Here is a 22,858-nt window from a genome sequence, read left to right on the forward strand (position 1 = left end):
TTGTCACAAGGACAGGTGTTTCTAAGATACATCAGATTTTCTTATAGCAGAGTAAACCCACTCACTACAGTCATTACCTTTGGGATAGAAAGCACAAAGGTATTTGATTGAAAAATAGGAGTGTTTTTGACTATGAATCTTGACATGAATACCTGGCTGGTTAGTCATCTCCTTCAGTTACACACACACACACACACACACACACACACACACACACACACACACACACACTCACACACCCTGATTAGTTGCTCTCTGTGAGCCCATACAGTAAGGATAACAGAGAGTATGGAAGTATTTTTAAGCACTCCAGTTTCGCGGTGTATGCATGATGGACAGAATAAAATGTATTCCTTCAGCTGTTCTTGAATGAGGGCAAGGGGTAGATAAAAGGAGAAGCAGAAGAGACAGAATTAGATGGCCACAGATGCTTTACACTTGTTGTGATTTTGCCTCTGTCCTTTTCTTTACATCCAACCTTTAAATCCATCAAAATGTCCTCATATTTTCCTCCTTCTAGTGGTGAGAGCCCAGCCACTAATGTGGTAGGACTCTGCATAATGCCACTACTCTATAACAATACACACCTCTAAGCTGAGCCTCTGGGGCCAGGGAAGCACATTTAAACAATTTAAAATGTAGAACTAAACAGACATGACTTGAGGTATGGCTACAACAAAGTAAACAATGCAGTGAAGGAAAAAAAAAATGCAGAAGGGATCCACATGCTACCAGACAATCAAAAATATTTATAATCCACGAACAACAATAAATTGACTGCCTGTGGCACATTAATTAAAATAATAAAAGTAAGAAAATATGCTCAATGTAGAGTTACCTTTAAAAAAAATGAGAAGTTTGTAAAATATTTTATCTGCATTAAAATATTCTTTGGAAAAGAAAAATAAAGATGTATCATGTATGTCCTTCCAGGTTGATCTGTAAAAGGCAGAAAAATACATATATAGCCAGGCTACTGAACATTCTAAAAAATGTAGAATGCTAAACATCCTCTCATCATGAAGCCTTTACACCTTACTGAGCTGAAGGGATGTACTCCTGAATCACTACAGAGAATCCCACTTTTGTCTATTTAAAGTTTGTTTGTTTGTTTTTAAGCAGTCATGTTCGTCAAAGCGAAACAATGACCTGACTTCCACATGTGTCAGCTCAAAGGAGGGACAGAGCAACACTGCATTCGAAAGTTTCCTTCAAGGCTCCATGGTGCCTGTAGAAGGTCCTGAGGCAGAAGAGTGGTTTCCCACACGGCCAACATGAGCATCATCCAAACCGAAACTTCAATCTGTACTTCACAGGGCTGGAACTTCTGCGAGGTGGCGACAGAGGGACCTTTGGTTTCACCGGGAGAGGTGGCTTTTTCTTTTCTGGGACAGTGACGGTGAAGGAAAGTTCAGGTTGCTCCGACTGCTTGAATCTGGGTAGGAAGTGGGTAGAGACGTGCTGGGGTTTGACCCTTGGGCTGCAACCCCGCTTGGCCTTCCCTCGCTTGTTCAGGGCCACGTACCACTCCCGCCCAGTCTTTTCAGTTCTGTGGATTGCTGACGCATAGGTATTGTAGCTGTTTTCTTGAAATCTCTCCCTGAACTTACAGTCATCTGTAAATTTAGCCTAGAGGGGGGAAAATATAAAATTTAAGTTGCGACAGACAATATTTCAGCATATGATAAATATTAAGTCTTGAAAATCCAAGAGAATGACCCTAGAACCCTCGTACTCTGTACCCTTTTATAAAGATATGTTCCTTTTAAAGGTAGGGGTGTGTGTGTGTGTGTGTGTGTGTGTGTGTGTGTCTATATTCCTACTTTATCTCTATAACACTATTTTCTATCCATTAGGTTATATAGTGCTATTGTTTACACAAATACCTGGAACCATTGAATTGAAACCTTATAAATTCACTTTAATATGTATAAATATTGTTATTGTTCTAAATATACTTTCAAATTTGTATCTAGAATTTCTTAACATAGGAATTTCCCCTCTAAGTCATAAAAAAATTATAACTAGATTACTAAGAAACAATTGCCCAACAAAACATACATATATGTTTGCAGAGGGCCAAACACCTACCAGGAACACAGCAGTCACATGATACTTTTGAAACAGGCATATATTTTCAGTGATATCAGTGTGATTCTTGATGCCGAGAGAGGGGTGGCATATGGCTCTATTAATATTGCATGTGATAGCGTTCTTTAGGAAAAAAAATATATCTTCACATATGTGTTTCAAGAAAGTACATCTGATGCCAGGAAGGAAAAAGTCATCCATGTCATTAGCAACAGTTCACCTGTATCTTACCGGTACTCACAGATGAGCCCGCTGCTGCAAACTTCACGGAAAGGTAGAGGAGCTGACGTCCATCAAGGTGCAGCTTATGATAAGGAAATGCAACCCCCGTGTTCAGGGAGCATCGTGACAGTGGAGGAGGTAGGCAAGAGTACAGGGAAGATGCAAACGTGTTTTATGTGTAGCAAGGCAGTAGGGAGCACATGAGAGCCTCTAGAAAATAGGAGCGTGTTCAGACACTGTGAGCATTTATAAGCAATTCTATGTGACTTCCATTTGGGATATATGGTGGAAAGGATGAGAGATGTGGTCGATAAAGTAAGCCAGAGCTAGCTCCCAAAGAACTTGTGTGCCAAACTGAGAAATCTGGCGGAATGTGATGGAGGGAAAGTACAGGCATGCATCAGTCTTCCTGCCTTGCCCTGGTACTGCTGACTGAGGTCTGGTTCCTATGCAGAATCCCTGCCTACATGGCTACTGTGATAATAACACATTTTTCTAGAGTAAGGATTTATAATCCCCATCAAACATAAAAGAGCCCAAAACCTTGAATGGTTTAGGAATTCCTGTACTAGTCCAGACTACCTAAATTCACAATTTCAGGGTCCCTTGTGCACAGGTTCCCTGGGTTGGAGAATAACTGATTACTTCCCCCCTTGTGTATAGAAAAGTGTTCTGTCCCTTGCTTTTTCTAATAATGCACACTTTTCTCTGCAATGCACGTTACACACTGAAATCTGAAAGCCTGGAATATATGGGAATATATGAGTCCCATAACATTTTTTTTTTTAACTTCTGCAAATTAGAAGGCACTATCAGAGAAAAACCAACATCAGAGTGTTCCCAACAACAGTTACCTATGTGCAACAGACTCACAAAGTATTTGCACTGGGGCCAGGCAAGTCCCTTTTCAGTGGCTATGAAGTGGCTATTCCACAATACTGGTAGAATTCTACCTACGATCTGCAGGTGTGTTAGAGAATAACCCCCCATGTGTGACATCATCTCCACCTGCCCTTTAACTCCCAAACTACCAGCCTCTGTCTACTCCAAGGACAGTGATGACATGACTTTAGGAAAAGCACATCATTTGTTTCCAGTTTTCATTAAGAGACTTTCTTTACAAATTCAATCTAATTGTTTTTATATAGCTATTTAGCTGTTTAAAAGATTCTCCCTCCCTTGTAAATAAACGGAGCTGTGCTTTTAATATTTTTGTGAGACAGTCTTGCTATGTATCCCAGCATACCCTGGAAACTTATTGGGCACACAAGGCTAGCCACCCTAAAATTCACAGAGATCAGACAGCCTCTGACTCCTAACCCAGATTATTTTATTTCATTTTATGGCTTTTTGAGACAAGGTCTTCCTACATGGCCCTAGCTGTCGTGGAACTCACTCTGTTGACAAAGCTAGCCTCAGTGTCACAGAGATCTGCCTGCTTCTTCCTCCCAAATGCTGGGATAAAAGACATGCACCACTACACCCACCTGGTTTCCAGTTACATTTTAAAATAAAAATTTAAACCATCTCGGCTATTTGTGGCTTCATAAAATGACAAGTATTTTAGAAAGACATGAAGCATTTCATTAAAAGAATAACAGACCAGAGTTGTAGATGGATCCAGGTTTGGCTGCTTAGCATGTGCAAGACTCTGAGTTTAACCCTTGCCATCTCAGACACCAACAAAACGCATTTTATTTTACAACATTGCCAAATAACACAGGCACACACAGACATGTCTGGGTTTTGAAGTGGGCTGTATTGTTTACTCTTGTTTACTCTTATGGTTTCTAAGGAAGTAAAGATAGGTCACCTTTAAAAGGATGTGTTTGAGGCATGTTCACAAGAGTGTGTGTGCATGACCCTGCATTCATGTGCGTACACACACAACATATTTAAAAACATGTATCAGTTCCATCCTAGAGTGAAAACCCACTTGATCCAACTCCTAAAATTATTCAGCATAGGGACTTTCTCCACTTTCTGAAGGAGTGATGCTCTAAGTTTCATCGAAAAAGTGATGGCTTTTGAGGCTGCCCATCTTTCAAAGGTCATACGGAGTAGAGACAGCAACATGCTAATAATGTCTGTACACTGTATATGCCCCCTCATTGAAGGCTAGAGTAAAACGAGTCAAACTGTTTGGGTTTTCTTAATTGAGTTCTAATTTGTTTTTTGCCTGAAAAATCACCCCATCTATGATGTCCCGGAATTGTTTGAACATTAGGAAATCTAGTTTCATCTTGAAGGCTCCTGTCAGTATTCTCACCTTCTCACAGGGAAGATGGCGATACGGAGAATGTCTCTGATACAATGGTCAGCACGGAACATCTTAGAAACAGAGTGGCTGGGAAACACGGGCCTATCAAAATACATACCCATTTACCAAAATAAATACAATTACTCTTTTTAAACCTTGGAGAATAACTTTCTAGAGTAATGTTTTTCACTTTTTTCAGTAAAAATAATTTTTTTCAAACAATATATTTTGATCACGGTTTCCCTTCCCTCATCTCCTCCTAGATGCCTTCCATCTCTCCACCCATTCAATGCCATGCCTTCTTTCTCTTTCTCTTTAGAAAACAAACACACACAGAAACCAAACATAGTAGAATTTAAAAAAAAAAAAGAAGAAAACAAAAGCAGGAAAAACACAGACACACATACAAAGGAAACCCACAAAACTGAAAATCAAAAACCATAATAAATAAGCAAAAGACCAGTGAGATCTCTTTAGATGACCAAACAAAGCAATATGAGACAAACAAACAAAAACTATAAAAATACCTTTGAGTTCATTTTATATGGTTATCTACTCCTGGGCATGTGCCCTGCCCTTAAGTGTGATTTGTGTACTCAGGGAGACCCCACTGGAGAAAACTAACTCTACTCTGCAAGCAAACTGTCAAATGGAGATAACTTCTTGGTTAGGGATAGGAGTGTGTGCCCTCTCAGCCAGTGCTGGGACCCTGTCCGGTTTGGACCTGTGTATGTTGCCACACTATCTGTGTGAGTTTAAATGCACTCAAGTCAGTTGTACATGGGGGACAGTGTTTCTTTGGTGTCCTCCATCCCCCTTGGCTATTACAATCTTTCTGCCTCCTCTTCTAGACAGCTCCCTGAGCATTGAGGAGAAAAGTTTGGTGAAAATATCCCATTTAGGACTGAGTGTTTCTAGGTTAATTTTCATGTTACATTCTCCTTTAATCTAATAAAGAATATTGTTTTTAAAATGATAGAATTGCATTATCTCCCTGGGGGGGATGGGGCAGTTAAGTTGGCGTACACACTTTCATTTATGGAAGGTATGATGAAGGCAGGTAAATCAAATGCTAAATTAGCCACTGCAATCAGGACTCAAAACTTCAATGTCCAAGCCTCAGGTGTCTGTCTTTGCTGGGCAGGATGACAGAATGGTCAGGAACCAATGACACTCACAAAACAAAACGAAACAAAACAAAACAAAATAACCCTATCTTTGTTTCAAATATATATGTTTTAATTGATTCAATAGCTGGTTGCTGACTGTGTAGCTAACTGTTTTGAAATTTGCAGTGTCTACAAAGAAAAACTATATAGACACATAATCCCTCCCAATCTTCCTTAAAGAACTAGATTATTTGATTATCTGTGTTTTTCTCTTCAATGTCTGCTCCTCTTACAAGCGTCAAAACAAGTTACAATCAACAGAGCCCAAAATGAACATTAAAGTATTTAAATCAACTACTGTATTATGGTTTACTGTATTATGGTCTACTGTTTCTAACTGTCAAAACAAGTAAAACTTAAACAAATTAAATTATGTTTGCTTGAATGTGCAAATTGTTGCATAGAGGGAGGTGATAGATGGCTAACAGAAGCAAGGACTTTTTATTAGCAATACTGTGCTTTCAGCGAAGTTTTGATCAGGAAAGTCCATTCAACCAACAGTACTGGAAAAACTGGTAACCACCTGCAAAACAATTAAATTGGAAGCACATCTCTCATGCTGCACAAAAATACATTTGAAATGGATCAAAGATCTCAACTGCAAACCCAATGTCCTGAAACTGACAGAGGAAAATGATAGGGAATGTGTTTCCATTTGTAACTCCTGGGAAGAATTTTCTGAACAGTGCTTCACCAGCACAGGACATAGCCCCAACAGTCATCAGGTAGAATCCTATGAAATTGGAAAGTTTCTGCACAAAAAGAAGCTACCAGAAAGCCTACAGAATGGAAGAAAGTGTTTGCCAGCTATGCTCCAGATGGGGAGGTAGTATCTAGAATACATGAAGAACCGCTAAAATTAAATACCAAGGAACCAAAACTTCCAGCTGATAATAGCTCTTGAAATGAACAGACAATTCTCCAAAAAGAAACACAAATGGCCCATGTGTAATTTTTTTTTTAAGCATCCAACATCACCAGCCATCAGGGAACTGCAAAATAAAACTGCTTTGAGTTTCATCTTATCCCAAGAATGACAAGAAAAAAAAAATCAGATGTCAGTAGCCGATGATGGGGATGGAGGCAGGAGGAACCTTTATGCCGCTACTGATGGGGCAATAAACTAGTACAGACACTATGGAAATCTGTATGGAACTACTACAGAACCCAGTTATACCACCCTGGGCATAAAGACACACCACCCTTCACCCTACCACAGAGATAGCCGCACACTCATGTTTACTGCTCCGTTATTCACAACGGCAAGAAAATGCAACCAGCCTAGATGACTACTCATGGGCAAACTGGTAACAGAAATGTAATACATATGTATCCAGGGTGGAATTCTACTCTGCTGTACAGAATAATGAAATCATGGAAGGTTCAACAATTTTGTGGAGACATTATATCCAGTGAGGTAACCAGTTCACAGAAAGACTAAATTCACATGTTCTCTTGAGTTTCTTGGTGTTTTTACTAACACATGTGAAGGGTAAGAGTGGGTACAGGCAACAGAATTAGAAAGGGGGCCAGCAGACAGGAAGGTGTTAAAGAACTTGAAGGCAGAGGCAAAAGTGACACAGAAGTGGCTTGGGGGTTAGTGGGATGATTACAAGGAAGGGGTGGGTCAGGAGGATTGAGAGAAGGAAGGAGGAAAATGAATAATAGTTTTATTTGAAAACACAATGAAATCTAATATGTTGTATGTTAATTTTAAAACAAAAATAAACAAATGGTAGTGTTTTGACTCTACTGTCTGTTCTCACAGTGTGGAATCTATTCTAAACTATGGATGCTTTTTAGAGGTCCATGCCACACACCTGTAATCCCCGAGCTGGGAAGACAGAAGCCAAGGATCTGTAGATCCAGACCAGAGCTGTGCAAACACCAGTTCTCAAAACATACAACTACGGTTGAAAATACATGCATGAAAGAGATGTAAACTGGAAAGAATTTGGAAAGACAGTGCCTCATACGTGGACTTTATAAGGTATTTAATTTATTTTACTCTATTTTTTCATCAGTTGGTTTCTTCCTACTAAAAATTATAAATTTAAGAAGTAAATAGATTAATATGTTGCAATGAAAACACCTATTGGACAAATCACTCTTTAAGCAGTTTTCTGGAAGCATGGATTCCAGCATGGATTCCTCCACCCCCTTTTCAGTACTGCTTGGCTCCCACCTCTACTTCTATCAATGTTGCTGCTGGAGAATGTGCCAGAAGCTCAGGCTGTGTGTACAGCTGTTCCCCGATGTAGGGCAACACGCACCCAAAGGAGACATCTTTACCCTTTACCATATAAGTCACATAGATGTGGTGAAATACTATGTATGATTCATCTAAGCTTGCCCGAGGATTCAGAAAAGCAAAGTCAGCCACAAGCCACAAGCCAAACACACACTTTTAATCCCAGGACTCATGAGAGGACAGGAACAGGGTCTCGGAGCTGGCACTCATTCTCCAGCCACATTGAGGATAGGGCAGCATTCTGAGATTGTCTCTGGATTCTCTCCAGCCATGTTGAGGAGAGGCAGCAGTCTGAAGCTTGGTGAAGAGGTTGTGGATCAGCTCTTTCAGTCTGAGATAGAGATAAGAGGTAGTGGTCTGCTGCTTTGTTTTTGTAATCTTCAGATTGAAGCTTGAACTCCAATATCTATCTCTGCCCCTGCTATGCTATCCTTGCAGGGTCATAGTTCCTACTTGACACTGACTATCTTACCATTCTACATGTCATTTCTTCCTATTGAGCAACCAAGGAAATGTCTAAATAGGGCTTAATAATAACCAACTTAGCAATACAGTGACAATGCCAACCATGAAATCTCTCCTCTTGCAGCAACTGTTTAAAAAAAAAAAGTCAACTAGATAGCAGATTTACATTTTAGATCTACATGACTGAAGAGAGCTTACAAACTTTGTACAAATATTTAAATGGCCAAAAATCAAACAACTTAAAGGATAACAATATAACTTTAAAACAACCAGAAAGCAGATTTAAAATGTGTATTCTCCTTGCTCTGTCCCTAAAGATTCTGTTTTAGTAGTTGTGAGATGAAGGCTTGGACTTGACTCACCAACGGCTTACTAGATGGTTGTGATGGAGGTGAGGTAAAGATATATGGAGAATGGGATTAGAAAAAGGGTGTTCCACTTTGGGTGTCTTTAATAGCCCTGTAAAAGTACACTACTCCATATCCAGTGACTAACACACATCATTTGCCGAGTGTAATAATTAAGATACTATTATTTGGTTTTAAACCAGAAGGGTAGAGATGTGATCCACCTGAAGTCCCATGTAAGGTGTGTGTCTCTCATCTCTTCTTCTGACGGAGATTGCAGTCTCTCCCATAACACTGAAAATTGAGGCTTTCCTCACTTTAGTAGCACACTTGCTGATAATTCCTTCCCCTAGACCATAAGCAATGTGGGTTTGGGAGCAACAAGCCTAAATTTAAAAAAAAAAAAAAAAGTTCTTCTCGCTGATGTTACAGAAGTCAATATGAAAGTCAGATAAGGGAATTAATTGCAAAGTAGAACCCCAAACTCATTTTGGATCCCAAATTACTGGACCTCACATTACTCCATGTAAAGGACAGGGTCTTACAGTGCAAAGGATGCATCTATACAAAAGCTTTGATGTAACCCATCGTCTTGACTGGAAGAATCTTACTAGGCTTTTTTCTTCTAAGTGATAATGGTAAGTATTGCTCAAGTCTTTCTGTTTTCCATTTTAGTAACCATGCTGAGCTATGGGGGCTGCTGGCTGCTCTCACTGCCCCCAGCACCTGAAGTCCAGTCCAGACTCTCCTCCCAGACCAGCCAGCTGGCACCCTCTGAACCCAGAAAGGAGAATGTTCTCGGCCTCACCCAGGGCTGATCAGCACACATTCCAAGCCTGTTTCGTCAACTCTGCAATTAGCTTTCCTTCCAAACATGATCCCCTAAAACCCTGAGACATAAGAAAATAACCATTTGACCACATGCTTTTCTCTATATAGCTAAGCCAACAACACACGTTCCCCCAACATGTAACAAGCTACCACGCATGCTTCACGAAGAGATTGAAGCATGTGTGATATCCAACTTTTCCAAGGTTAATAAAATTTTTAGGGTTTAAAATACTAAAAGGGACTGTAGGTCTCCAAAAGAATTACATGATTATGACAAGAGAAATTCCTGCCACTGTGACAATGTGAGCTCCAGAATCAGGCCTTCAAATTTGATTCCTTGGAAAAAGGAACACCTAGCAGATAAGAGATTATGGTGTTCATGAAAAGTGTGGCCCCAAGGAGTGAAGGCAAATGGCGAGTAGGATTTGGGCTAATCTGAATAACTGAGGAGTTACAGCTACTTGACCTTGAAATCAGAAGATGGAAGATCATCAATCAGCTGCCAGAGAACACATTCTGGGATATCTGTTTAAATAGCTACCGAGCAATAATAATTTCCAGGCACTACACCAAGTATTCTGAACATACTATCTCATGTAAAACACAGCCATCACTGGGCATTCACTGCAGGAAATTAATTTTCCTATTTGCATCACCCATAAAAGCAAAAAAGAAAAAAAAAAGACACATTAAATAAAATGACACAAGTGTGGTGTGCAATTTGGCAACAAGTGATCCAGTCACTTAGCTGACCACACAGAGAAATTCATGCTCTAATCAAACCTGGTAAGGAAAACCCAAAAAGGTCCTCTGTGGGGCTTTCTGCAAGGACCCCAAACCTGAAGAAAGAGCACGAACAAATAAAAGACCGGCACGTGTCCTCAGAAAGTGCCTCCATCTGGAGTATGTTGAGATAGAACAGGAGCCGCAGTGGAGGCTGGTTAATCCTGTTGGCTCTCTGGGAAGTATTATTGTTTCCTATTCTCCATAACTCCTGGCACATTTTGACGAGAAGACCATACACGTTCACCCATAACCCCCTTTCTCTCTCTTATTACAAAGAGTATGGATTTGGGCGAGTGGGAAAATGGGGGTGGGGATCTGGGAGAGATGGGGAGAAGAAAATCCATAATCAGAATATTTTGTATGAAAAAAATATTTTCAATAAAAAAGGAGAAGAGAGCTGAGATTCTCACACAGTATGAATTCGGCTATCTTGTATATTTGGGATCTGTGAATGGTTTTGAACAGAGAGGTGCATGCAAATGAGGGATGGGGTAAGAGCTTGAAACACCACCCGTCCATATGCTTGAGTTTCACGTCAAACGTCTACTGTGAAATTAACAATCAGGACAATAGGTCAGTACCAGGGTTACCTCCTTTGTACTGCCCGGCGCTGCTGTTCTAGTGTGCCATCTTTGGGTATACCAAGGAGGTAGCATTCAGTGCATGAGGAATTTTAGGAACCAGATGGTACTTTTTTGTTTGCATGTTGGATCTTGAGAGGGGTTCTCTAAGCAACACAACATCACACTGTATAACAACATATATGTCTGTAAAGTTTGGTGGCAGACACATCCCCTCCCTCATCTGTAGACTAAAATCAAGTACTGGAGAGTGTGCGGGGAAGGCTAGGAACAAAATAATTGTGTTTTGAATCCAAGGCAAGGATGGAAGGAGGAAATTCATATACAGTTTTCCACACCTAATCTAGAATTTCCCTCTTTGCCAGTTAATGGTACACTACAACTGCTCTTAATGATGATCCACAATGTTCATGAAAACAATAATTTGTTCACAATCACAATGCTTTCTTTTAAATTAAGTTGAGCCTAAGAGTATTTGGATATTTAAAGAAGGAGTCTGAAAATGATACAGTTTTCTTCATTCACTTAACTATGTAACCTTAGGAAAATAACTAAACATCTCAAACTCATTTTTCCTCGACTCAGTGTCTGATGAGATAATATGAGTGGAAGGTTTCTTGCAGAACTGTGAAAGTACATCACCCCTGCCTGGTGACTAATCTCTGCTGGAAGAAATTAATCGAAATGGACAATTCAGTGTAGGGGGATTACTTTCCCCAGAGCTACCTGGGTACTTCACACTTATAGTTGACTTCTATTTTGAAAGAAGAAGCTGAAAGGTATGAACTCTTTAATGCCCTTGCAAGATCATTAATACAAAGTGACTCACAAACTAAGCATTACTAAGTGTGAGTTAGGTTTTTGGATGATAATGTAATTTTGTAAATATTAAAGCCAAGTCAAGTAAACACACTGAAAGTTATACGAGTGTTTTTAACGTATTCCACTACAGTGAGAACAGGAAAGAAACCAGCTGGGCATAAAGCCGATAATTGCTATGATTAATGCTATTTCTAAACTCAACTTCTTTAAAAATAAATCGCTTCATAATTTAATTAGCTTTCTTTCCATCTAGAGAAAAAGTGCTAATAAAAGCTCAGATAAGAGAATGTACATTTAGACATAATTGTAGAACTTAATTTTTTATCTATGGTTCAGCTCAAAGTCAGCAGAATGACTTTTATATCAAAGAGCCGCAGTGAGTGACAAGAGCAAGACTTGCTTTGTACTGTTTGAAAGTCATTATTCCATGAAATAACTTTAGCCTGCCAAGATGAGAAAGAATAACAGATGCTAGGGTTTTTTTTTTTTTCATTATCTGCATTATTTCCACCAGTCATCCTTAGACATTTGGGTCAAATTTCTAGAAATTAGTTACTTGCATTTGACAGAGGAATCATGTATCCTAACCTCTCAGTTTGACCCTTCTAATTGGCATCCATTTATAATACTTTGCTTTGTGTGGCAATTATCCTCACACTGGCCCAAGTTTCATCTATTCCTATATGCACCAGTGCACCAGAATATTTTCAGTGTTAAGATTTTTTCATCCCATAGGAGACAAACCCATAAGAGGTGTTTTTTAAAACTTGTTTTGTACCTTATAACGCTGAGATTTTGAAGGCTTTTACAACCTTAAAGTAGAACAAGGAAAATTAATTGCTTTCATTCTGGATGTTAATTTTTAGTGATCCAATATTATTCTTAGCAAAATGATATGTCTGACTTTTTCCCACAGTGATACAGAATATTTTTTCCCTTAAATAAGTGAAATGTCACTTTTTGTTCTTCAAGCATAGTAATCATTTTTACAAACTGTGTTAGTCCTTGCTAGAGTACAAACAACCCAGAAATAAAATAAATTGCTTTTATAATTCTTGAAATTAATGACCATAGAATCTAACAAAGGCTTTTCATTTATCTTAGGTGGTGGTTTGCTACATTTACATTACATTTAGTTTATTGCATATAATAATACACTCTATTTATTGAGTAGTTGCAAGGTACCAAATGCTACCCTGAGTACTTAAATGTACTATCTCACTAAATCCCCAAATAGTCATAGTGCTCTTCAAGGGTTATTAATTACTTTAGATACAAAGGAAAGGAAATTATAAGAGTTTTGCATATAGAAATGAGTGGAATTCTGTTTGGATTCTTAAAGGTATATAAAGTAAAAGACCAAAGAGTATCACTTGATATCAGTCTTAAATTAAGACTTTCTATTTACTTTGAAAATTACAAAAGAAATAGTCAGTTATTCATTTACTATTAATTAAGGAATAACTGCCTTTTAAAATTATTTAGTGTGAAGAAATCTGATATCATAAAAAAATCTTAAATTATGTTTAAAGTGTGATGACTATACACTAATACAAATAAACAGAATATGCACACACTAAAAGCTAAGGAACAATTTATAAACTGATTGCAAAATGTGTAAGTAGTCTGAAGAAATAGTTTGAGTTCAAGATTAGTACTAAGTAATTATATTTGATGCGACAAAACACAAATAGAAATTCCCTGATTTCATCCAGCACAATTTCTTTCTGGGAGGTGAGGGGATTTGAGTCTTCATTTTGTGTCTTACTCACTTAAATGGAAATATATGTTACTTAGATCAAATTTGACATCATGAATAACATAAGAACGCTCTATTAAATAATCATACCGCCAGATAAACATGTAAAGTTAAAATGCAACAGAATAGTTCACTGCCATGACAAGTCTCGCCCAGACCTCTCTAGGAAACTCACAATGCCAGCCAGCATGCATAGGCTACTTCCAAGTACATTTATCTTTTAAAGGTTCTATGTATTTTCAAGTCAGTTCAAATGATTACTCGTAGACATACAAAATTGGTTATATATACATACAAGTTTACCCAAAAAAGTTAAGTTCCTTAAGCAAATTGTCTATCTTTTTTGAGAAAAAGATTTTGAGGAAAAAAAAAAAAAAAACTTCACTTTTGTTACAAATATAAAATCTCAGAGCGCCTTTAACAAATATAAAGTGGTTCTACTTACACTTGCATGGAGTTTTCCTTTTTTTGACATCGCTAAAAATTTGTTGCTGAAAACTCCTCGTATTCCTACAATCCCCTGAGACACAGCAAATATTTCCAAAATACCTAGGATGACAAAAATCCCAAAATAAAACACAGACTCTTCTGCACAGAACTGTGAAGAATTCAACATCTACATCAACTGTTCTCAATCTTCACTATGGTGATTAAAGAGAAGAACACGCAATGACTTTTGTGATTCACTATATTAAGGAGTGCTAGCATCTGAGTGGACACTCAGAATGACTTATTTCAAGATTCAGAGATTTGATTCTGCTTCCTCAATAATTCTCTATTTGCAAATGGTAGGTGGCATTAGAATCTTTTCAAATCCCAAATCTACTGAAAGATGCTTTTAACATATGTTTTAAATTTAATCCTAATTTGTTATTATTCACCAAATATGATCTACTTTTAGTATTAAATCATGAATATGACCTCAAAGCTAGTATAAAAAATTCAAAAGCCTGGAAAATTATACTTTCTTACATTAGACAAATCCTTCTCTTCCGATCATCACAATTTGAGAACTTACATATAAGCCATATTCAATCCAATAAAACTACACTTCAGATACTGAAGACATTATAAATTATTATTACTTCCATGAGTTGTTTAATGAATTATGTTTTGAAAAATACTAGATTTTAAGTCATTTCCTAGAAAAATGTAATGTTCACTATAACATTATTAATGTATAATGTAGTCTGTATGTCAATGCAATGTCCCTTTATCCCTACAGTCATTTCAAGAACCATGTGTGCTGAGTCAAGAAAGTATTTACTGTAAATCATGGAGTGTATAAAATTAAACGTGTATTCTACATATAGTTAGACAGCCTGCCTGTTAGTACTAATAAATCCACAAAAGACTTAATAGAAGTATGAGTAAGGATAATATTCTTGTTAGTAATACATATGAAATTGTATATATACACATACATACATATATACATATATATATATATATATATATATATATATATACACACACACATATAAACAAGGTAACATAGTTCATTAGAGCTGAGGAAAAACACAAAGAAGAATGGAGGAGGGAAAAGCACATCTCGGCACTTGTCACAACTGTGTCAAGCATACAGTGTAACCTAGGGCATCTCAGTAGAACTCTGATGAGGTGACACCCCCTTTCACTTTTCCTTGAAATAGCAATCTCCCCCTGTAGTGCTTGATGTGTGTGTAAAATTATCCAGCTTACTAACAAGGCCATAAGTACATGGAGATGAATCAGTTTATTGAGTACTTAACATTGCACAAGCTGAGCATCTGCCATTGTCATAAACATGCTGCTTGCTTTCTCAGCTTAGTTTAAAAAAAAAAAGAATACTTAGAAATACCACAGAATAAAAGGAGTACCTGGGAGGCTATTTTTGTTACTATTGTTTTGAAGTTTCAGCCCAGAGTAAGAAAGCATCTCAGAAAAACTGCAGGCACGAACTTAGTGGTGTTTCTTTTTATGAGATACTCTCAACCGGGAGCTATTTTATTTTATTTTATTTTTGCTTATGTAAGAGGGTGTTACTAGACATTAGTGTCTTGTATATCATTTCCTTTAAAATGTTTCTAAAATGTAATTCGTGTAGAATTTAATATATAAACACTGTTTGACTGTGATACACACCCAAAGAATTGGAAGCATCATCATTTCACCAGGGAATGCTTTGTGAAGTAACATACATCAGTTTATATGGAATATAATATGTACATAAATGGTGTATTTAACTTTTAAAACTTACAATACACTTCACATGTAGAACATTGAACTTTTTAAAACTAAATTATAAAGATGTAGTATAATAATATTATTATTCAAGTATGACTATTGGAATTAGAATTAAAAAGTAATACTGAAAGCATCAGTAACAAGTTTAAATGTTTCATTACTTGCGGATGAAATTGTAAACACTGCATAACATAAATATAAACAAGAACGCATGCGCGACAAGGCCATTACAGGACATCTTTGTGCAATGAGTGACATAACAGTGACAATGGGACTGGAAGATGAAGTCTTGATAGTTCTTCTCCAGTGTTCTCATAGCTCTGCATTGTTACTATGAGTGGCTTTAACTCACATGTTTATGCACACCTCCAAGAAACAGCTTTCTAATGTTTTTTTTTAAGTTCAATATTTTCTATAACCTAATTATTAGGAATCCATGACAATGAACGGGAAAGAACTTTCCATTCACCTAATGGACATGCTCAACTTCATAAATGTAAATTGGTCACATGTTAATGAAAAATATATGGCAGTATCAAAGATCAGCTTCTCATGTTTTCAGTCTATAGATACTTACTTGGTTAAAAAGCAAACAACAAACAAAAAAAAATCTGCACCCATGACTTGCTTAATTAAATTACTGCTTTCTGACCATTTATCCTTCTTTTGTCTCATTTAGCTTGTCTCAACACACTATATGTACTTATTACATACGTTTTCATTACAATTAATTTTAAGTATGGGGATATGATGACATAATACCTGTAAAATTGTTATTTTATTATTTATATATTGCATGCTTTGTCTGATAAATTCTGTTATAAAAATCATGTGTTGCCTGACAATACAAAGATTGTGTAATTTTAAGATTTCATGTATAAAGCTTTTAAGCTTTATACATGCGTACATATATATATATATGTATATATATATATATATATATATACGTGTACATGCATGCGTGTGAGTATATGTGTATGTGAGAACTGTTTTTCATACAGGCAACTTTGGAATTGATCTTTTAAATCTGAATGTAATTTTTATTTAATATTGAAATCATTGCTAAGATCAAAATTTCTAAACTAATGTCAATGATTTCACTCTGTCTTGTTTTCTAGAATATTGGCACAATTCTACACAACTCACAATGGGTTTCCCGTTCCCCTTTCCAAGAGAGCACCGGCTATCTATGTTATCTACTGTATAGTGCAAATCTCAGTAGCTCATTAGAGAATTCTAAGAAATACTTTAAGCATAAGCATATTATATCATGAACTAATGCATCCCAAGAAGCATTTCTCTAAAGCTGACTTTTTCAAAATCAGTATCATCTGTACCCTCATCTTTAGGAGTTGGCAATAATAAACTTGAAGGAAATTTCCTGTTCAGCCTGTGGATATCAGAATAGTTTCCTTAAGCAAAACTGTGGAAGTTGTCTCACAGACCAGCTAGTGACTGTCTGCAATGCTACACTGCTGTAGAAACTCCCCAACCCCATGCAGGGACATTTGTTTTGAGTTGCTCTTATTAGTGTGTCCTTCCTGTTTGGGGATGGGTGTAGACAACTCAGGAACAATTAATTCATACTCAGGTACTGAAGATGGGTGCTATTTTTCCCAAGATGTTTAAATTAAAAGGATTAAGAGAGTAAGAACCCTTTCTCAGTAAAAATGTCAGGATTGATATCAAGGTTGAAGAAGACAAAAATTTTTGGTGTCTCTACCATTGGTCTTTATTCTCCTTTCTTTAAAGGATAATCATCTTTATGAGTAAGTTTACTTGAGTAGGAAAACACATACATAGCTTCCTTTCTTGTTCTTCTTTAGATCTCTTACTATCAGAAGTCTCTGCTGACGTGGGGAACTTGGAGAAATAAGAGCTACAACAACACAGATATCAAATGTGTTCAGAAGCTTTCAATAACATATCTGAAAATTCCCAAAGAAAAATATGGCGACATTGAAGCTTCTCTACTTTCATCCATGGCAACAGATTTCTCTGCCAAGTTATCAAATCTTAGTCTTGAACGATCCAATTCAGCATAGTCTTGGCTGATTAAATCAGTAACAGAATTTCCCTGCACAGTAACTTCTGATTTCTCCAACGCCAGGAAATGTCTGATGACTGTGTGACATCAAAATGGATACTTGAGTCAGATCCTCAAAACAAAATGTAAAAGTGAGGACTCACTTAAACCAAAATGCAAATGAAATTTTCACATTTTGTGTGATTGCTTTGTGTAGCCTTTGCTAAAGTTTTCTCCTCTGAATTGATACTAATTTCTTAAATTCAATGGAACAAGGTAAGTCAACCAATAGGGCTGTATCAAAGCTAAATTTGACAGTTTCTAAGTTAAAGCAGCTGCTTATTTCTCTTCAAGGATAGAGCTCATAGCCTCATCTTGTTCATTCTTCTATATCTTTCCCCAGTATTTCCTTCCTGTATGCAATGAGCTAGAGACCACATTCTAGTATATGCCCTCTTGAATGAGGTAAACCAGGCCTTACTAACTTACTAACTGATGTACTTCAAGGAATGTTTCAATACCTGTGGCTAAAGATGATTTTAATAGTAAAACTAAGCAAACCTTGACAATTGACAAATATATTCATTATTGAGTAAAAATTTGACATTTTATCTGACTAAAATAAAGTTTTATTGTGGCATCTTAAAGAACCTTTTACTCTGAGAGGTCTTATTGCAATGTTCTAGCCTCTCTTGTGAAACACAAACAAATTGTTTCCACATATAATGTGAGTAATGGGCCAAGGTCAATACCTTAGTTTACATAAATTTCAGGAATCTATCCAGCATTGCCTTCAAAATATGCTAAATAATCAACAGCAAGTAGTTGCTGCTTTTCTCCCATGGCTATACGTAAGTGTAAAGAGCCATGTTAACTTACCAAATTCTATGCCTTTCCATTGTACAAAGAAACATTTCACAGGGCGTTGTTGGGAATTCCAAATATCAAAAGCAATCACTGGGGCATGGTATTTAAATTATGCTTTCCTTTAAGAAAAACCCATGGAAGTCAAGGCCAGAGAAAATATAAACAGGAAAAGAACAAGAGGCACAAAGATAAGGAAACACAGTGCTTTCTGAGGCAGGTGACCTACATTGGGTACATGAATGAATGAATGGGTGGATGAATGAAAGCCACTCTCTTGAAAGATACAAATTAAACTCTGACTGTTTAGAATTGGAGGGAGGGCTGGGAGTTAGGATAAAGCTACTTGCAAAGTTTCATTAGTCCCTGGCCATCTATCAATGAAAATGTTAAATTGGCCCTTGGCAATAATGGATAGCCAGCCAGTTCTGTTTTTTGTTTGTTTGTTTGTTTTTTGCCTAAACTAAGTCTATTGCTATGTTTTCCCTTTCCTTCATGTGTGTTTCTGTAAAGTTCCTTCTAGACAGGCCTAATGTAGCTTCCATGTACTTTTGTAATGCAGAAGGGACCACCCTGCTTCCAGATCTTCCTGGGTCTCCAACTCTACCTCTGGGACCAGGGGTTTCAACCCATCACTTGCTACCAGCTATTTTGGGTCTCTCCTGAGCAAGCAAGGGTTATGTTTAGTTGGTGCCAGTTTCCTGGTAAATTCACAGCAACAAACTAGAGAATGGCTTTCCCTAAGAGCTAGGAGGGTTGCTGGAAGTGGAAACTGAGTTTTGATATCTCATGGTAAAACCGCATCCTGCAAAAATGAGGAGGGTGAGTAGAAATCCTGAAACAAAAGTAGCTCTCCAGCTCCCTGGAGCATCAGAAAATCCACCCTTACCAGAACAGACTGTTCCCTTCATCAACAAAGACCAGAATTCTTTCAAAGGTGAAAGGGGTGGGGGTCCAAGGTGGAGCATACTGGAGCTCTGGAACTCAAGTGATGGGAGCCTAGAGACCTCTCTGTTTTGCACTGCTCTCCACCTGCACCTCAGCCGGCTGAAAAGGTGCACTCCAAAGACAAAGCAAGCAGCCCGCTGGCTTTGGAAACCGCACCTGTCGGGACATCCTGCCAGATCTCACGCTTCTGATCCTCTTAACCCATTGAAAGAGGCTGGCCAACCGGCCAGCCTTCCTGTGTGTGCTTCAATCCCCCAAACTCTCTCCACAGGCCCCAGCCGACAGTCAGCCCAACAAATAAAGCCAATGGTTCTTGGAGCTAAATAAACATAAGCGTTCCAGTCTCTGGGGGACTCTGGTCGGCTGTGGTTCACCTGGGAGCTACCAGGAAGACTAGAGGGCACAGCACTATCTCCTGGCCCCATTCCCGTTCTCCCTGGGAGTCTGAGAGGTCCCTGCTGTGGCTTTTATCTGGAGGACTAAGCCCTGCTGGAAAAGCGATCTGAATCTAGCCAAAATACCTAGCTGGGCCAGAGACAACCCCAGTTACCGTGCACACAGCCCCAAATCACCTCTCGCCTCAGCCGCCTAAGAGCAGCAAGGCGAGTGAGAAATGGTCCAGGAAGGCAAATGAAATGGAAGGACGCGGGTGGAATGAAAGCAAAGAGGAAAGGAGAAAGAGAACTCAGAAAGTAAATTTTCAACTTCGGTTTTTGTTTGTTTGTTTGCTTTGTTTTTAAGTTATGCTCAATTTTCAACCATTTCCAACCTCTTCTGTAATTCTTTTACAATTAAGAACTTTCCTCTAACTGTCCCTGGGAATCAAGGGCTAAGACGGTATTGTCAGGGTCTCGACTTACTAAAACATTGATAAACCCAGCCCCCGACTCAGTCATCATACTATCTGCGCAGTTTTCCAGATCGTGTTGCCTTCTTGCAAACAGGACTCTGCTCTCCGTATGTACATACACATTCTACGTAGACATGTGTAGTTAGTTGTGTGTGCATGTATGTATATATACGTATGTGAAATATTCCTATGCGTGTAAAGTTACATACACATATTAATGTGAATCTATAATATGTGTTTGCATACGATATGTGTGGTTGGAGACTAGAAGTACTCATATCTCATATTTTCGAAACTAACATGAATTGTGTACAGAGGAAAAGAGATGTACTTTGACATTTAAAGGAAAATGCGACTGTAGTTCATAAATAGAAAGAAATTGTATCAGGAGGAAGATTTGTACTTCTTGCCTTGTTTTTCCTTCAGCTGTGGTTGGGGGGGCTGGTCTTTTCGGCCAGGTCATTCTCGAAAAGAGCTGCCTGCCTCATCAGGGTAACCTCCACCTGGGGAAGCGCCATGCCCTCTGCCCAAGAGAGGGGTGCCTGCGCACGGACCCTGTAGACACATCTTCAGGAAACCTGCTGAACTATTTCCAAAACCAGCCGAGTCCCAGAAGCTGGGGCTCCTTCCTGGAGGTGCCCCTGTGGCCCAAAGCAATACTGGCTGTCCCTCCCAGAACAGGTTTTGTTGGAGAGTGAGCAACTTACTTAACATACTGGCTTCGTGGGAGCCATTGACTTTGCCATCCGGGTAGATCTGCAGATGGAAACCGATGCCCACTCTGCAGTACAGGCTGCCGGTCCGGCGCCCCGAAGGGCTCCACTGGAAACTGCTGTGCTCCGAGCTGCTTCCTTGGCTGCCCGGGGAAGCAGCGACTGGGGAGGAGGCAGAAGACGAAGAAGACGTCGTGATACTTCTGCCCTGGCTGCTGCTGGAGTCTCCCGGGTTACTCGGAGCTGCGGGTTGCCCTCCGGGAGTGAGACGCTTCTCGCCGTGAGCCCAAGAGCTGAGGATCAGGTGGCTGCAGAAGAGGAGGAAGATCAAGGACAAGCTCATTCTTCCGGCCGCGGGGGTCCTAAGTGCATCTTGCAGGGCTGGCTCCGGGCTCCGTAGCCCCCGCGCTGCTGCGAGCCTCTGGCGCTGCCTCCCTCTCTGCACTGGGTGGACATAGCCTCCGGGAAGGGAGAGGGAGAGGGGGAGAGAGAGAGAAAGAGAGAGTGAGAGAGGCCACCCGAGCGGATCTCGGCGCTGGCACCGGGATATTTATAACGCCAGTGATCTCACTGCTCCGTGCACGCCTGCGGAGCTTCCCCTCACCCGCGGCTTTGTGTACTCACTGGCCGGTGCGGGGAGGGAGCGCCGCGGTCCTGGGGGCGGGGGTGTGAAGGAGGAGGGAGAAGCGATCCCGGGAGTGGGAGGAGGTACCTTGTCCTCAGAAGCTGCCCCCAGGACGCTGGCTGAGCCCAGGCACCGGCCATGCACCCAGCCGGTCTCAGGAGTCACAGGGTCACCCCACCCCCTGCCAGAGCCAGCCGCGCGGGATTCTGCTCGGAGCGCGCCACTCAGAGTGCAAGGGGCACGGAGGTACATGGGCATGGGTTCTCGTCCTCAGTGGCCATGTGTCCCAGGCAACTCACTCTTTACCCAGCACCCGACGACGTCCAAGTTGGTGGCCCCTACCACCTGGAGCCCGAGAACACTTTCGAAAAAGGACCAAGGACTGATTGTAGCTCGACTCGTGAAGGTTTTTGGGTGGTGGCCCAGGTGGGAGAGAAGGCTGGCTTCCTCTTGTTAATGACGGTTTAAAGAGCTAAGAAGTGCGCTTATTTCTCCTTTCGAAAACCACCCCGAATCTTTATGCTGGTGCTCAGCGGTTGCTGCCCTGTAATAAACTCTGTAGATGGACAATGTGCCCAGTTTTTTCGATCTAGAAAGCTCTGTGTCTGTGCTGGAACAGGTAGAACACTCTTGAGGACACACACACACACACACACACACACACACACACACACGTTCGAACTCAAGGCTAGGGAAGTGGGTCTGAACACCAGGACTTGTGACTGACTGCCCAGTTGTCTTCTTTGGCCCCATGATCCCCTTGCCCAAAAGAATTAGCCGACAGGGCTTTCTTCATCTTCCATTGACTGCAGGACCGACCCCAATGAATGATTAATGACAGGACTCTGAATCCCAACCCCGGGAAACCCGAGAAGGGAGACTTTCCCTGTATGTAATAGCAGGACTGTTATTTATCTGAGAAATATACCTGACTTGCATTCCTGAAATATTTCTGTCTGGAAACATATCTGAAACCTTAAACTACACTGTGATATATTACTTGTTGGTCATTTAAATGAAAA

At 39.5% G+C, this 22,858-nt stretch overlaps 1 protein-coding gene across 1 annotated transcript; it reads right to left on the bottom strand.

Annotated features, from left to right (window-relative positions):
- Positions 1 to 1,231: 1,231 nt before the first annotated feature.
- Positions 1,232 to 21,851, bottom strand: Fgf5 (fibroblast growth factor 5). Its single transcript, XM_051198100.1, has 3 exons — positions 21,206 to 21,851; positions 14,030 to 14,133; positions 1,232 to 1,629 (listed from the first exon to the last, which is right to left on the bottom strand). The coding sequence occupies exons 1-3, from the start codon at positions 21,552 to 21,554 to the stop codon at positions 1,282 to 1,284; spliced, it is 801 nt and encodes a 266-aa protein (XP_051054057.1). The 5' UTR covers positions 21,555 to 21,851; the 3' UTR covers positions 1,232 to 1,281.
- Between the last annotated feature and the right edge of the window lie 1,007 nt (positions 21,852 to 22,858).

This window comes from Phodopus roborovskii, unplaced genomic scaffold (genome assembly GCF_943737965.1).
Source record: "Phodopus roborovskii unplaced genomic scaffold, PHOROB, whole genome shotgun sequence".
Taxonomy (NCBI): domain Eukaryota; kingdom Metazoa; phylum Chordata; class Mammalia; order Rodentia; family Cricetidae; genus Phodopus; species Phodopus roborovskii.